Source organism: Crocodylus siamensis, chromosome 5, assembly GCF_052110815.1.
Source record: "Crocodylus siamensis isolate JL-2025a chromosome 5, ASM5211081v1, whole genome shotgun sequence".
NCBI classification, from domain to species: Eukaryota; Metazoa; Chordata; order Crocodylia; family Crocodylidae; genus Crocodylus; species Crocodylus siamensis.
The window spans coordinates 81,637,550-81,655,510 of record NC_143399.1 but is presented as its reverse complement, the minus strand read 5'-3'; the positions used below and the strand labels follow the sequence as shown (position 1 = coordinate 81,655,510).

At 47.4% G+C, this 17,961-nt stretch overlaps 1 protein-coding gene across 4 annotated transcripts in view; it reads right to left on the bottom strand.

The window, feature by feature from the left end:
- TMEM245 (transmembrane protein 245) overlaps positions 1 to 16,541 on the bottom strand; it is a 149,731-nt gene extending 133,190 nt beyond the window's left edge. For 2 of the 4 annotated variants that reach the window (XR_016442650.1, XM_090049554.1), the window contains exon 1: positions 15,921 to 16,541. Coding sequence is in view for 3 of the 4 variants with exons in the window: in XM_090049554.1 (XP_089905680.1) it covers positions 15,921 to 16,493 (573 nt within the window). In the remaining variant the exon portion in view is untranslated. The remainder of the gene's footprint in view (positions 1 to 15,920) is intronic. The other 2 variants (XM_090049552.1, XM_090049553.1) reach the window with 1 other exon arrangement.
- Positions 16,542 to 17,961: the final 1,420 nt, after the last annotated feature.

Here is a 17,961-nt window from a genome sequence, read left to right as displayed (position 1 = left end):
CCTTCGGGGTGCTCAAGGCCACGGCAGGCAAAGCCCCCAGTGTATCTCTGGCTGAGTCCCAGGGCCAGCACATGCTGGCACAGAGCAAGTCTGGCCAACTGGCATGCACCCTTACACGAGAGACTGGCCTGGCTCTGTGCCAGCACATGCAGATTGCAGCATTGCAGGCAGGAGCTGCACACCATCAGGCCAGGCGGGCTCTGTGGGACTTCCGGCTCTAGATGGCGACCGGAGGGGCAGAGCACCCATCAAGGGGTGGGGCTATCCATGCAGTCCTCAACAGCTTGCCAAAACTCAGTAAGCTGTCCTCCACCCAAAATAATTACCCACCCCAGGATCAAATGGGACCGCAGGGATAGCATGCATGAGGTGAAATGATCAAAAAACTGAAAGCTCTAGCTTTTGATGCTGGGCTTTGCCCTCCCTGGGATTAAAAGGAGAAAGCATGTTTTTTGTCCCTGGAAAACAAAGGGTTTATTGGGGATGAGAGCAAAACTCACATCGCTTAATAAACATTTGTTTTACTACTTCTACCACCTTTTTTTTTTTTTTTTTTTTTTTGGATAGAGGTGAAGGCAGGAAAAAGCTCAATTAGATTTTCATTTAGTTGTCTGAATATCTCTGCAATACTTGAAAGGCTTGGTGCATCTCCTTCAAGTTTCTTGATAGCCACTGAAACTGGTAGTAGCAAATTGAATGCTCCATGAACTTGAACTCAGAACATATCACTGTCAAGAATCTGCATCCAAATGTTCACAAGAATAATATGGGATACCGTGTCATCTGTTGAAGCATGCTGCAAACAGTTCTTTGAGTGCAGAAAACTATGTAAAACACTCTGCAGCCGACCCCTATCTAGTTTCGCCTGGCAATAAAATTTTCCTTCCCCTGATTCTCTTTCTGTAATTTCTTCAAAGTCCAATTAGCAACATGATGATTGTTGAATACCTTCACAATCACTGTGCAGTTTGCCAATATTGTCTTCATTGTATTCACGCTTACTATGTCCTTTGCCAGAAGATTCAACCCATGAGCAAGACAGGCAAATACTATTAAATGAGGATACTTTGCTTTTAATATTTGCCGTGCACTTTCACGTTACTCGCATTATCAATTACAAGGGCTTGTACCCTGGAGGGACCTGCACTTTTAATCTCTTCACTCAGTTATTTGGCTATGTATTCACCTATATGAGAAGATTTGGTAGCAATTCCTTTCAGGAATATTGTTTCAGGTGTTGCTAACAATGTTCAATAAAGGATTTCCTTGTTCATGAGTCCATCCATCTGACATCAGAATCAGTGATTCTGCTTGACCAATCCTTTGAATAACCATAACTCTGTCATACTCTAAGAGAGAATGTGATAAGCGACGTGATGGTAACTTATATGATGGGCGAATTAGTTTGTAATGTTCCTTCCAGTATCGATTTTCAGTTATGGAAAGAGGTGCACCACTTGCAAATATAGCTTGAGCCAACATCTCATCTGCTTTTTCTTGATCTTTTTTGGACATCTTGTCCACGAAGCTTGACCGTCTTCAACAGTTACTCATAGTGGATCACATATCCAGTGACAGTGATCTTGAAAGAGAGCATCCTATTTTTTTCTTCCCCCAGACCTGGCAGCTCAACATTTTCATTTTCCATTTTTGCAAATCTGCTATTTCACTAGAGCTACAAAGTTCCTGCAACAAAAGTGTGTGTGCGTGTGTGTGTGGGGGGGGGGGGACGGCGGCGTATTTTAGCCTAATCTGGCTTCATCCATCAGAAGGAGAAGCAGCAGGGAGCTTGCTTCTCCTCACTGCTGCTCAACTTGCTGCTCAGTTGCCCTGGGACTGCAGAGCCAAAAGGAAGCATAGTCTGGCCTCTGCCATCGACCAGAGGACTAAGCTCACTCTGCTGGGTTGAAATAGTTAATTATTTATCTATTATGAAATTTTTCTTAAAATTATTGTTAAGCCTAAGCCACTTTGGGTGTTTAGTGCAAGCAGAAAAGCAGGATACAAATATTTCAAATAAATAAATAAAAGTCTAGAGTTGCATTAACAACTTTTAAAATTATAATGTTTTAAAACAATATAGATGCTACTCTATACTGTGTGTTGTTTAACACGTTCATTTGTTTACTTGCATAGGATTCCTGAAGTAGACTTTCCTCAGATGCTATTGTTCCACCACTTGGTTGCATTAGCTTTCTATATATGGCTTGTACTGTTTCAGGACAGTTTCCACATGTTATTAAATGTTTCTTCATTCTAGTTGTTAGCATACTACTGCCCAGAATATTTACACCTACCAACTTTCTTCCTTCATTCAGTGGCTTGAACTTCACTATAATGAAGCCACACACTAGTTTTTTTTTCTGATTAGGCATTATTATGACTACTTCAAATCAAAAGCAAGCACTAAAAAACTAACAGATCTTATGCAAACACTTCCAACTTCCCCAACTCAAGAAAAGAAATGAGACAGTGCTCTGTGTGTTTGCTGAACTGAAAGTGAAACAAAAATTAAAAACAATTTTAGCTTTGGTTTTGCTTTCACTTGTAGTCTCAGATTAAATAAAGAATTTTAGCTTGGGTTTTGATCTGACCTGCACAGCCAATTAAGTGAATTCATAACTTGATTTTTGGTTTGTATTATTATGTAAGTGAATTTACCCTCCTGTTTACAAATCAATAAAACATATATGTACTCTCCCACGCACTTCCTAGCAATAATCACCTGAAAAACATGAATTACAACTTTGAAACTGCCACTCTTGCCTTCTATTGTACCAGCATCCATTCACTGTTACTAATGAATTTTATGAAACAATGAATTTTTAGTGTCGCATCCAAAAACCCAGATGCCTATGCTGAGCTAGCCAATCATGCACCATGTGTGTAGCACACGGCAGCTTCAGAGTCGGCTAGCACCCTTGGGGAGCCAGAGGCGAAAAGCAAGCATTTGAGGGCATGAGCGGAAACAGAGAAGCACACACGCGACCATATAAGGAGCGAATGTGGTGTCGAGATGTGATTGGCCAGAGCATAGTATAAAACACCAACACAGTAAAAGCTGCGTTGGAGAGAGAGAAAAAACACGGAACTGAGCAACAAGGGCAGCAACGGCAATTGGCCTGATCACCCGAGCAGCCACTCTCCCTTTCTCCTGCAGAAGACGTCCTTAAGGCCTCCGCGTAAAATCCATCGGAAATATCCATTGTGTGGTTTTGTCTGGTAATGTATTAAGTTTATAATTAGTCTAAGCTTTGTAATTTTTGTATTAATTATCGTTAAGAGTGTTATATCTGTCATATTGATGTTAAATGTACCAATCCCAAAAATGAGCCGCTGACCAGGTCCGGGACTGAGGATCAACTCAGCCGCCCCAAGACTACTACCGAGTAGTTTTGAAAGCAAGGGAGTTAACCTGAACCTTGTGACCCAGCGGACACCCTGTGTGTTAAAGCAATTGCAATATTCTCTCTCTCTCTTTCCCTTTTCAAACTGTTACTTTATGAACAAGTTTAGCATTTGTGCTTATGTTTAGTCATTGCCAGAAGAAGAAGAACAAGAAGAACAAGAAGAAAGACCCTCAGAACTCATGACTGGTTCTTTCACCCGGGCCAAGCATTATAAGAACCCGGGAGCCATTTTAGCAGTTCGTCCACATTTAGAAATGGAAAATTTCCCCCAGAAAAATAAAGCACTGGAAAATTTTCCACCCCACATTTCTGGCAACAAGAGAAAACGGTACCTGATACTGCTGGTTCTGAGTACACGGATGTTACTTTCAACAGGGAAGCCTTCAATTCAGAGATTACTCCATTCCACCACAGTAATAAACAACACTTCCACAGGCAATGACTCTACCATAGAGCACAGTGACAGGCCCCAAAGACAGCTCTGCTGATCAATAGTACAGATTTCAAACATGTTAACCTGATGCTCAGTCCCAAGGCTCTCAGTTTTGATGAATGAAGTATTAATTCTTAAGAAGCTACTGAATGCATCACCACCTCTGTCAGAGTGGCGTTGGACAAATCCTTATGACTGCTGTCTCACCGGGCCTCCTTTCCCCGGCGGAGTGCAGTTTTCAGTCTTACACATGACCATGCAGGCCTACTGGCTCTGATCCTATCCCTAATGTGGTCTGAGATGTTGCTGGGCTGCTCTGTCTCAATTGGGCCCTCTACTGCAGCCAACTTTTGCTGACTGCAGCCATCGTGGCAGCACGTATGCTGGCTAATCCGTACCCTCTTTTCAGCAGTGATGTCCTCCCCCTCGAGAGGGCCCTTGGCCTATTTGAGGCCATGGCCTCGCCTCCAGGCCAGCCAAAGTGCCAGATGGCTCCATCAAGCCCTGGTTTCCCCTCATGGTGGGCTCAAGAGCCCTTCATTCTTTCGGCCCTGCCCCCCTTACATTGACCAGTCCAGGAGTCAGAAAGTTAGCCTAGCAGCTGCTACCCTCCACAGACAACAGGGACCCCAGTTCTGGGCCCTATTAGAGAGCCCCAGGCTTCACCCCTGCCAGATCTACTCAGGGGCTTGCCTAGCCCCTGGGGAGCCCTACAAACAATAAGCCCCTTTCCTGGCTGGGGCTGGTTTTTTCTATGTTCACTGCCTTTCCCTGGGGCTTGAGATCCCAACTGGGCCTCCAGGAACCTCCCACCATCCCCATAGTTCCTCCTTTACCACCAAGATGTTCCTGAGCAGCAACACAAGCAGGTGCTGTTGCTCCCTTTGTTGCCAGCAACAAACTGCTGCCCCAGCCCTGAGAGCCAAGATCTTAAAATGGCTGCCTCATTAGGGCTGGCCTGCACCTGTCTGCTGCCTGCTCTCCTAGAAGTGGCAGACACAAAAGGTGCTCTGCCAGCCATTTTTCCCCTTAAAATGGTTCCCGGGGAAGGCTTTCCTTACTGCTCACAAAGCAGGCTCTCTCACAGCCTGCAACAGCCCTTACTTAGCAAGCACCCCATTGGTGCTCCACCACACCCTCCCAGGACAATGCTTAAACATGATATAAATGTTCTGGCCAATAAGCTACTACAGGAAAACATTATCCTCAATAAAAACTGCAGCAACCACCATAACACTACCAGCAAACAAGCACCTAAAATAATGATTCTCCACCAGAGAGCTGCATTACTGTGATGTACCTTGAGCCAGGGGCGGGGCACTCTGAAGCGCTTTGGGTTACAGTACAAGGCAGTCGAAGGGAAAGGGACTTAATGGTGGGAGTCTACTACAGACTTCCCAACCAGGGAGAAGAGCTCGACCAGGAATTCTTGGGTCAGCTCACAGAGGTAGTGAAGGCTAAGGATGTGGTTGTCATGGGGGACCTGAATTTCCCGGACATCTGCTGGGAAAAGCAGTCGGCCAGGTCTGAACGCTCACGTAGGTTCTTGGCCAGAGTGCAGGACCTCCATCTAACCCAGGAGGTGCACAGCCCCACCGGGGGGGCGCCTTGTTGGACCTAGTGCTGGCCACGGGTGATGACCTGGTGAGGGGGCTCCGGGTGCTTGACCACCTGGGCAAAAGCGATCATCGCCTGCTGGAATTCACCATCCAGCACAAGGTGGCAAAGGCATGCAGTAAGGCAGCGGCCCTAGATTTTAGGAGGGCAGACTTCAACGAGCTAAGGAGGATAGTTGGAGAAGTGCTGAGGTCCCGGAGGGGAGGGGAGCCAGGTGTCCAAGGAGAGTGGTCGCTCCTTAAGGAGACAATCCTCCAAGCCCAAAGGAAGGTAATCCCAACGAGGATCAAAGGGGGGCAGGAGAGCACACAAGCCTCCGTGGCTCACCAAAAGAATCCGGGAATGTCTCCTTGCTAAAAAGGAGACTTATACCCAGTGGAAAGAAGGGGTCATCACCAGGGAGGGCTATTCTGTAGTTGCTCAGGGATGTAGGGGGGCAGTTACGAAGGCCAAGGCAGAGATGGAACTGGGACTAGCTTCCCAGATAAAGGACAATAAGAAGTCTTTTTTTAAATACGTAGGGGGTAAAAAGAAGGTCCCGGGTAATGTGGGGCCCTTGCAGGATGACATGGGTAACTTGGTCGTCACGCCAGACGGCAAAGCTAACATGTTTAATGATTTCTTTGCCTCCGTCTTCCTAAGTAGGGACCAGAACAGCCACCTCCCTGCTGGGCCCCACTTGGGCCCCGGGGGAGGCACACCTGGGCCACGGGTTAGCGAGGATTTAGTTAGGGAGCTTCTGGAGGGGTTGGACGTATTCAAGTCAGCCGGCCCGGATGATCTCGAACCTAGAGTTCTAAAGGAACTGGCCGAGGTCATTGCAAGTCCCCGGCACAACTTTATAGATTTCATAGACATCAGGGCTGGAAGGGACCTCGGGAGATTATCAAGTCCAGCCCCCTGCCCAAAGGGCAGGAAGTCAGCTGGGGTCATAGGATCCCAGCAAGATAAGCATCCAATTTACTCTTGAAAATGTTCAATGTAGGTGCTTGAACCACCTCTGCTGGCAGACTGTTCCAGACCTTGGGGGCTCGGACAGTAAAGAAATTCTTCCTTATGTCCAGCCTGAAACAGTCTTGCAGGAGTTTGTGACCGTTCGACCTAGTCATCCCTTGGGGCGCTCTGGTGAACAAACGTTCCCCCAGATCCTGGTGGTCACCCCTGCTATCAGATCACCCCTGAGCCTACGCTTTTCCAGGCTAAAGAGTTCCATGGCTCTCAGCCTGTCATCGTAAGATCTGTTTTCCTGACCTCTGATCATGCGCGTGGCTCTCCTCTGGACTCTCTCAAGCTTCTCCACATCCTTTTTGAATTGTGGAGCCCGAAACTGGATGCAGTACTCCAGCTGCAGCCTCACCAAGGCCGAATACAAGGGGAGAATGACGTCCCGGGATTTGCTCGAGAAGCATCTATAGATGCAAGCCAGCGTTATGAGCACTCGTGGTGCTCTGGTGAGGTACCGGAGGACTGGAAGAGGGCCAACGTGGTCCCCATCTTCAAAAAAGGCAGGAAGGAGGACCTGGGAAACTATAGGCTGGTTAGTCTCACCTTGATCCTAGGCAAGCTGTTCGAGAAAATTATGCTGGCACACATCCAGAAGGGACCAGCAGGAGACTGCATGCTTAGGGGCAACCAACATGGGTTCATCAGTGGCAGGTCCTGTCAGACCAACCTGGTGGCCTTTTACAATCAGATCACCAGGTCATTAGACGCAGGGGTAGCAGTGGATATAATCTTCCTGGACTTCCAGAAGGCTTTTGACACTGTCTCTCACCCTGTTCTCATTAAGAAACTGGGGGGCTGTGGTGTAGACACCCACACAGCCAAATGGGTCGCCAACTGGCTGGAGGGCCGCACCCAGAGGGTGGTAGTAGATGGGTCCTTCTCAACCTGGAAGGACGTGGGCAGTGGGGTTCCGCAGGGCTCGGTCCTCAGGCCCGCGCTGTTCAACGTCTTCATCAGCGGTTTGGATGAGGGGGTAAAAAGCACCCTGTTCAAATTTGCTGATGACACTAAGATGTGGGGGAACGTGGGTACACTAGAAGGATGCAACAGGCTACAATCAGACCTAGACAGGTTACAAGGGTGGGCGGACGAGAATAGGATGGGTTTCAACACAGACAAGTGCAAGGTGATGCACCTCAGGAGGAACAACCAGCACCATACCTACAGGTTGGGGAACTCCCCTCTTGTCAGCACAGAGGCGGAAAGGGATCTGGGGGTCATCATTGACTCCAAGATGAACATGGGCCGGCAGTGTGGAGAGGCAGTCAGGAAGGCCAACTGCTCCTTGGCATGCATCCACAGATGCATCTAGAGCAGATCCAAGGAGGTGATCCTCCCCCTCTATGCAGCACTGGTCAGGCCGCAGCTGGAGTATTGTGTCCAGTTCTGGGCGCCACACTTCAAGAGGGATGTGGACAGCATGGAGAGGGTCCAGAGGAGGGCCACTCGTATGATCAGGGGACAACAGGGCAGACCCTATGAGGAGAGACTGCGGGACCTGAAGACCTGTTCAGCCTCCAAAAGAGAAGGCTGAGAGGGGATCTTGTGGCCTGTTATAAACTAGTCGGAGGGCGGGGATCAGCAGGCATTGGGGAAGTCACTGTTTCCCCGAGCACCGCCAGGAGTGACCAGGAATAACGGTCACAAGCTGGCAGAGGGTAGGTTTAGGTTCGATATCAGGAGGCGCTACTTCACAGTCAGGGCAGCTAGGGTCTGGAACCAGCTTCCAAGAGAAGTGGTGCTGGCCCCTACCCTGGGGGTGTTTAAGAGGAGGTTAGATGAACATCTTGCTGGGGTCATTTGACCCCAGTATTCTTTCCTGCCACGGCAGGGGGTCAGACTAGATGATCTGCTCAGGTCCCTTCCGACCCTAGAAACTATGAGATCCTTTTACAGGTGCGGTGGGGTGTGACACAATGTTACTACTGTTATATGTATGAACACAATGCACAAGGTAAAGCAGAAATTTCAAGGAGGAATCCACAATATCAAAAACAAGACCCCTTTTTGGTCCGAGTTCTTTGCAATAGAAGAATTGCTCTAGGTTGGTTTTTTTTGTAGTCAAAAAACAAGATGACTAAGAACTGGCATTTTCTGAAGGGTTGAGAATCACTGATCGAAACACTAAAGGACACTTCTACACCAAGAGAGAAGCAGGTGACATAAGGGGGGTTTGCAACTGCCAATCCCCTTTATATGTGCCAAAGGAATATTGCAAAAATGCATTCACAATCCCTAATGGATCTTAATGGAACCCCTAAGCATATCCCACATTCAGAGACTCAGAGAACTTGAAAAATGAAAAAAAAAAAAAACCTAATAAATTAACATGAACTGAAACATTTCTAAATAGCTTCTATTAATATCCACTGAAGTGGCCAAACTTCTTGCTCTAGGAGCTGCATGCCAAAATCTACAAGATGCATAGTGTGTCAAGCTTTTATTAACATATCCCACCCTTTGAGACACTACCACTATAGACCCTTTAGTACAATTACCCCATATAGAAATAAATGAAGAAGAAAAAAAAAAAAAAAACTCCCCACACAATTCGCTACAATATTTGTTTGGGGCCTACAATATGAACATTTATACATTAATTCTCAAATCTAGCGCCAATACTTCATTTTTACAAAAGGATAAACTGTAACACTTGCTGCTAGATGACTACAGATCAGGATGGGGAATCCCTGAAGCATCTGAAGTCAGCCTCACACATTATCAGGGTGATAAAGAGAGGGCCTGTGAAATGTTGGCCCATAGAGACTGCATGCTGTTTTGCTTTTGTGAAACCTGAGGAAGCAGAGCCTGAGTGACAGCAGCTTCAGACTGGATTCTCGACAGCACAACAGCCTTCAGAGGCAGAAAACTATTCTGTATTTTTTCCTCCAGCTGAGCCCAACTAGGACTTAAGGAATCCTGTCATCTCACATCTTATTCTTGATAATCTCCCAGAAGCAAATGCCATCCAGTTTACAACTCAGGCATGGAACAAAACTCTGAAGTGGAAAATCCAAGCATACTTTCCCTAGCTTCCCCTCCCATTTTAAGTCACAGACTTTACCCATAAAATCTAAAAACCCATTCCAGTCATAGAATTCAGAATGCCCCATTCATAAAGAGGCCTATGGAAAAAAATATTACATTTTCATTAATAGTAAATGATATAAATAGTTAGTTCCCTAGTAGATAGGGATCCCTGTCACTACTGAACCTGTGCAGGAAAAAGTTAGAACTGGCTTTGAAATATCAGCATATGCATGTATTAAAAGGTCTGTCCGGTTTTGAGCATCTTTTTCCCCTGATAGCATTCTTCTCCCTCCACCTCCTCCAAATCTCTTTTGGTTAAGTCTTAGGATTTTTTAACTTGGATATATATCCTAGGTTTTTTTTAACTTTGACAATATATAGTTAAGTTTTATAAACAAGTTCCATCTAGCGTCCAGGAACCTGGAAAAATAAGACACTAGTACCATGGATAACGCCATTTTACTTCAGTAAGTGGATACATAAAAATGTAGATCTGTACCCACATTGTTTTCAGATAGCTGTCTATTTTAATGACAAAAAAAAGTTTTCACTATTGTTTTTACTGTCATCATTCAGAGCCTTTATGCCTATCTGTTACATGGGTGCTCTCTCTCTCTCTCTTTTCTTACACTTCATCAGAAATTTTTATGCAACCCAATCAAGACGACAGTGCTATTCAGATCTAACTGACCCAGCAAAACCTTTATTAACAGAAGTAGCATATAAAAAGTTAAAGGAACTGGCTATACTTTCAAAGCTCAGATTGAATTATCAGGATTAGCTGGTTCTGTTGCTTTCAGAGTAGAGCTTCAGATTTACAACACATAGCACAATAGGCCTTTATCCTGATTTGGGGTACAACGACAATGCAAACTTAGCACAAAGTTTGCATACAATACAGGTTATGGACAAATTGCAAAGGAAAATATCTATGTTAGAAATATGGATAAATAATAAGATTATAAATAATAATAAAAGTAATAAGATGTTTTTAAGGTATATGTATTTTAGAAAAATCAAAACATCAGAAAAGATAGTTAATCACTTGCAACTCCAAAAACATTTAGTCATTTTCTTCAGCCAGATTGTCCTCAGCCTTCAGAGTAAACCTGACATTGTTTAAGCACAATGACATTAGACAAAAAGGCATACCATCCATTCAGATCTCATCCTTTTTCCAAAAAGAAAAAAGAAAAGTTCTGCTGAGCAGTAATCAAGAGAGCAGTTGCTCAGGGATCAGCAGCTCAGGTGTGGGACTGCCTTGAGGGGTGTATTTGGTAGCCATGTTAGTTTGGTTCAGAGATGATCCCTTTTATTAGACCAACTAAGAAACTGTAAAAACTTTATCTTTTTCTGCAAGCTTTTGGGCACACGCGTCTTTCCTCAAGCACAGGGAAGACTAAAGATGATAAAAATTCCCCATAGATAGAAAATAAACTTAATTTTTGCACAGAGGAAGTTGAAGGTAGAAGCCTGTCCCTCTGGATCCATGAGAGCGTCTTTGTGAGTTGCTCTCTGATGTGCAGATAAGGTAGAAATCTTTCCCTGGTGGCGTCAGATGGTAGTAAAGTATTTCTCGTTGTTCAGCAATGAAGCTTAAATCCAAAAATCGGCTAAAATATGGCATCTTCCATGTTTCAGGGATGTATTTGGTAGCTGTGTTGGTTTGAAGACACTGCCTTGAGGCTTTTCTCTGTGCTAGTGACAGTCGGTTAGGATGACTGACTGGTGCTAAAGTGTTCACCTAGTGCGAGTATGGGGGGGGGGTATTCTTTCCTTTCTTCCCCTGTGGTGTGTGTTTACTGCCCTCCCTGGGGGGTTTCCCTTTTTTCCCCCCCTCCCGAAGTGACTGAGTGACAGGGCTTGTTCTGGGTGGGACTGGTTTAGCTAACAGATGCGTGATGCTAGCAGTCAGCCTTTTAAAAAGACAACCACCAGCAAACTGAGAGCAGCAAACAGAAACAAGTTCACCCAAGGAGGAAGCCAGGGAGCAGGAGACTCAGTGAACATCTGTGAGTGTGCGAGGGCCCTGGTGCAGGTATTCAGTATATGCCAGATCTTGTAACATGTTTCCCCCTCCTCGTTTTTTCTCTCCTTACAGCACAGGTGTTCTCCAGGGAGAAAAAGAGGTACGAATGGAATCTGGGTCAACGACTGTGACTTGCTCAGGATGTGTCATGTTCCTGTTCCTCTCTGAGGGTCAACATCACTTCATCTGCACCACATACAAGCTGGTGCTGTCCTGGAGGAGAAGACTCAAAGGTTGGAAGCATGGGTATTCATGCTGCATTGCATCAAGGAACAAGAAAATTACTTTGACAAGAGTTATGAGAAACAGGTAATGAAGAAGCCAAAAGGCAATGAGCAGCAGCATGCGACTACTCTTAGGGAGAGTCCCCAAAACTGAAGAACAGCAGACTGAAGTCAGAAACCACTTTCAAGCACTCTGCAGCGGAACTGCTGAGGAAAAGACAGGGAAAACATCTGCAGGCACGAGGCAGAGGAATTGGCAGCCTAAAGAGCAGGAAATGCAAGACCCCAAAGACAGGGGCTCCAGGGCCACTACACCAAGAAGGAAGAGAAGAGTGGTGGTGGGTGCTGACTCCCTTCTGAAAGGGAGAGAGGCTCCAACCTGTTACCCAGATGAGAGGGTGCAGAGATATGCTGCCTGCCTGAAGCCTGAATTCAAGACATCACAGAGTCTGCCAAAGGTCATCCATCCTTCAGACCACTACCTCTTCCTACTTGTTCAAGTAGGTACCAGCAATACTGCCAGGAATGACACTGAGCAGATAGGCGATTATGAGGCTCTTGGCAGGAGGACTAAGGAGCCTGGAGCACAAGTGGTGTTCATATGGATTCTTCCCACAGAAGGCAAGGGTGTAAACACAGACCACTGTATCCTAGCAGTGAATGCACGGTTGAGACAGTGAAGGCTTTGGCTTCTTCAATAATGGGCATCTGTTCTTGGGAGGAAGATTGCTATCAAGAGATGGGACTTATCTGATAAGAACAGGGAAGAGCATTTTGGGGTGTTCTCTGACCATCCTAGTAAGGAGGACTTTAACTTAGGTTCCACAGGTGACGGTGATCAAAACCTTCCAGCAAAAGGACACGCAGTTCAGAGGAGAGAGGACTTGAAAAAGCACCTCAACTCTGGGAAAGGGCCAAAGAGTTACAGGACTGCAACGAGTGGTGCAAAAGGGAAACAAAGAGGTCAAAATGTAAAATACATCTGATGCATATATACAAATGAGAGACGTCTGGGAAATAAACAAGATGAGTTGGAAGCTGTAGCCTTGTAAAAAGAACTATAATCTGACTGGCATCACCAAGACCTGGTCAAACAGATATTATGATTGGAATGTCAACATCAAGAGTTACACTCTGTCCTGGAAGAACTGGGTTGGGAGAAAAGGTGACGGTGTTGCCTTGCATGTCAAAAATACACACAGTTGATCCCTGGTTCAGGAGGAAGACAGCAAAGCAAAAAGCATTTGGGTGAGGATGGAAGGTGAAAGATGTGTCATCAATATGGTGGGGATTTATTACAGGCTACCAAATCAGGAAGTGGAGGTGGATTTGTCAGTCTTCAGGCAGGTAACAAATCTGTCCAAAAGCTATGGGATGGTACTGATAGGAAACTTTGATTTTCCAGATATCTGCTGAAAGGGAAATACAGCCAAACCAAGTGTCTAGCTGATTCCGAACTCATGTAGAGGACAATGTTCTGTTCTAGAACGCTGAGGATACAACTAGGGTATTGTCCATCTTTGATCTTGTCCTGACCAACAGGGAAGAACTGGAGGTGCGCGCAGCTGCGGGAACCGCTTCCCCACCATCCCCACGGCTCTATCCCCCGCAACACCAGGCCCACTCCCTCTCTGCAGGGGCCTTGATCTGCCCTCCCCATGTCCCTTCCCTCCCCCCTCACCATCCACTACAATAGATTTATCAGCTGCACACAGCTGTACAGGAAATTGAATTGATATCAACCAATATACCTCCTTAAAGGTCAGCTATTGGTATTGGCCCCCAAAATCTCTACCGGTGCATCCCTAGTTCTAAGTTTCCTCGAGAAGCACAGATGCACAAAGGTATAGCCTACTTCAGAAGTTCGTACTATGGGCTGGTATTATAAAACATGTTTTAATAAGTAATAATGCCTTCCATTTCTGACATGCTTCTCACCCTAGCATTCTACAAAACATTTAACTTCATGTGTAGAAGCCAAGTTACATACATGCTTAAATGTTCACAGGACTAACATAAACAGAGAATACTTAAAAACAATTAAGTGTTGTGCCTAGCTCCAAGTACCTGTGACATAAGTTACAAAAAGCAAAACACATCAACCAATGAGCAGCAAAAAACAAGTTGCTCCAGAAGTTTGAGGCAGTACTGCATTACTTTTTAATATTATATAGCATCCTTGTGCAAAGTTTCAAGCCAAATTTCTCTCATTTGCTGTACATATTTCCTTCATATTTGTTGTACATATTTCAAAGCCATCATTATATCTGGTTTCCACAAACAAGTGAGAGCCCATCCACATGTTACAAAACAGCTTACTTCAGCATCACAAAAGTCTCCTATGCCTGCCAATATTGTGCAGCCTGCTCTGTAACATCTCAAGTCAAACCTGCATGCCAAGAGCCATTGGATCCTTATATGAAACCTGCCTCTAGTTTTAGCATTTGTCTTTTAGCATAATACATTCTTTCCAGGACAGTGTGACTTTCAGCATGCCAATAATAAGAAGTGCAGTAGTGCCCACCAGTCCTTCCTATGCCTCCCCACCAGCATGCAGGTAGCCTGCAGTTCAGCTAAGAGTTAATAGTGTGACTACTATATCCCATGATACCTGGGCCAGGTCACATAGACAGGCAAGACAGTTCTTTTGCTGACAGAAATGAGACCAGTTAAGTGCCAAAATCATTTGCCCTCCAGAAGAATCCCACTGCCTTGCATTCAACTTCTGTGCAGGACAGGGTGTAACCCAGAACCAGGCCTCCAACCACCTTGACTTTTGCACATGCAGGCTTCTAACAGAATCTTTTTCTCCAGAGCAGTTTTCCTACTGGCATGTTAGCATGTTTAAACCAGTGATTCTGAGTCTGTCAAGGGTGCTGGAGGGTGCCATGCAACACTGGCACCCTTCGATTTAAAAACAGGATTCACAAGATAGACCCTGAGATTTCAAACAGAAACCCATGATGGTGGCCTCTAAATTCTTCATAACAGAAAAAAAGACTGCTCTATTATTTTTTGTAGTCAAAACAAGTGAAAGCTAAGACCTGGCATCTTCTGAGAGGAGCTGCAAGTCTATCTAGGTGTGCTATGAGTCTAAAAAAGGTTGAGAACCACTGGTTTAAAAATTCAGGGCCCCGTGGTTACTTGAGCCTCCCATTAGTGTCTGGTGAAGGAACCTCACTTGGGAGGACCCAGTCTGCAGGTCACAGCCCTGGAACAGGTGGTCATGGCCCTGGAACAGGTGAGCACCTATCTCTCTAAGGTATGCGGCTGAGGTGGGCTTCTAACCAGGCCAAGTCCATGATGAGGTGGAATCAGCCGCCATTGGTCCCACTGCAGGAAAGCTGTTATAGCCAGTGACTTTACATGGCAAGAAGATCTGTGTATAACCACAAACTCTTCGGAAGAACTTCAACGAGCTCTGCACACCAATGACAGGCAACGCTCCATGAGAAAATGCTAGTGTTTCCCCAGCTCCAAAGCTGGTTCCTATTTCAAAGGAATTAGTTATGCTAGCCATGTTAACAATTCTTAACTCAAATGTTGCTGGCTACAGCTGTGGTTACAGTACTGTGTTATATACATCCCTTGCCCAATCACTTGGAGACTGTCATGGCCAAGTAAGCCATGAGAAAAGCGCTTCTGCCTAAAGCAGCATTTCTCAACCCATGGGGCATGACCCAAAAGGGGGCTGCAAAAATATATGAAAGGGTCACGAACAAACGTTAAAAATTGATTCTTCTTTAAAGTGGGAAAACTGTGGGAAACCATGGTTTTTCCCTTGCAGGCTAGTAGAGCTCCAGCCTGTGAAGGGCTGCTTGCCCCCAACCCCACAAGCGGGGGACAGAGACAGTAGTCGAGAGTGAGGGGCATGGGTCAGGACTGACCACTGGTATTTACAAATCGGTCCTGGTACAAAACAGGTTAAGAACCCCTGGCTTAGAGGAAAGTGGCTGGAGCAGGCCTGGAGCCAGCAGGGGCGGAGAGTGCCACAAAGCAGATCAATCTCTGACCCACTGGGGGAAAAGAAAGCAGAGCCTGTGCCCAACACTAGGCCCCAAGGTGGGAACAGTCTGAGCCTAGAAGTAGAGGAGGAAGAGAGTTGCAGATAAGGGGTGGGGCACGGCTGAAAGCACGTGGGCTCCGGGTGGGGGACCCCCCCGACAACTCACCCACTGGCTGCTGAAGCAGTCGAGCCCCCGGCAGATGAGGTGGGCGGCGGCGGCCAGCAGCGCCTGGGCGCCAAGCGAGTGACCGAGGCAGGCGAGGCCGTACAGCAGGGGTCCACCGGCGCCCAGCAGCAACAGCACGCGGCGGCGGCGCAGCACCTGCTGGCCCAACGCCTCGGCGCCGTAGTTGGCGAAGCAGAGCGGCAGCAGCAGCGCGGCCGGCAGCAGGGGCGCGCGAGAGCGCTGCAGGCGACACAGCCAGCGGCGGCCCAGCGCCGTCAGCGACCGCTTGAAGGGGTGCAGGAAGGTGCCGCACAGCACGGCCCACAGCAGTGGCCGCAAGAAGGCCTCCAGGATGAAGTAGACCAGCACGGCCGCGCCGCAGCACAGCCCCGCCAGCACCAGCGCTCCCGTGTTGTAGAAGGCCTGCTTCAGCGGCTTCTCCAGCCGCGCCGGCGCCCCCACTCCGGCTCCGGCTCCGGCCAGTGGTAGCCGCGGCAGCGCCCCGCCGGCCCCGGCCGCCGCTGCCCCGGGGCCGCCCGGAGGAGCCGGCGGAGGGGCCCCGCTGTCAGCCATGGCTCCCGCCTTGCGCCTCCTCCCCGCCCCCAGCCAGCAACGGCAAAGGCAATGGCAACGGCCTCCACGCACGCGCCCGCCGGGCTGGGAGACTGAGACCGCCCCGCCGCAAGGGCTGCTGGGAGATGGAGTCGTTTCCTCTCCACTTTCCCGGCTCAAGCAGATAGAGCGTCGCTGGGGCGGGGTGGCTAGGCGGAGTCGGGGGCTGATTGGTTGAGAGGGCGCCGCGGTGGATGCTGGGGGGTGGAGTCTCTCTGCGGCCCGGAAGAGAGGGTGCCGTGGTCAGTGCTGGGAGATGGAGTCCGCTGCTGCTAGAGCGCCGCGGGGCGTGCTGGGAAATAGAGTCTCTCCATTTCCATGCTACTCCCCAGATAGGTCTTCCGCGGGGATGCTAGGATTTGGAGTCCCGTTCTTGCGGGTCGGCTGGGAAACACTTCCACCCTCTCCTCCCCCTTTGCCGCCCCTCCTCCTCCGGGAGCTAGTCTGAAAACACGCAAAGCCCTAGTATCAAAGCTTCTGAAAAGGAGGTTGCTCCAAGTGGCTTTAAAGGGGTGTTTAGACCCTTGTCAATTATTTGGAGTGTTATTGCACCTGGATGGAAAGCATTCTAGAATCTAAAACAGGGCTGTCCAACCCACTGCACGTCACAAATAGCGTGGGCAACCTGTGCGAGCAGATGCAGAGGGCAGGCAGCACAGTGGCAGATAGGGCAGGGAACATGGGTGCTGAGTAAATGAGGGCCCTCACCCCCCTCAGGAAAAGGGCTGTCACTTAAAATAAGTAAAACTTTACACATGTCTATCATCTTAGCCTACCCCTGGCAAAAATAAAAGATGGTGTTTACGGCAGTGAGCAGAAAGCAAAGGAACGGATCAGGCAAGAAGCACGGGCCAGGGAGCAGAGCACCACATCAGGCAGGGGAAGAGGTGGCACTTGGAGAAGGTGCAGGGCTTAATTTGTGTCACGTTTGCCAAACGATTGGCTTCCCACTGGTCTAAAACTTGTAACTGGTTTAATGATGCTAGTGCAGTTCAGGCCTTTGTGACTACACACACCAGTGCCTGTAGTCTTTCACAAGTCACCAAAGACACGGGCTCCAAGCAAGTTACCGTATTTTCTCTCATGCTATGTGCCTCCAAATAACACACACCCTGGTTTTGAAAGGCAAAATGAAGGTGGGGGGGGAAAGATTTTTCCAGTTATGGCTGCAGAGAACAGGGACAGAGCCTATTCTTCAGCTGACTCAGCCTCCCATTACCTGCATAACTAAAGCTGAATCCCTGGCTGCTACCCTATTCCTAGTTCAATGCATGGATCTATGGTTTTCAAAAGAGCTAAAGAATCTAAGCTAAAGCAACTATGAAACTGGAAACATTTATGTGGAGATGCAGACACTGATGCTATAGAACTTTGTGAGGAGAGGACGCGTGCTTTTTGCAGAAACCACTGGATCTACTAAGTGTGAAGT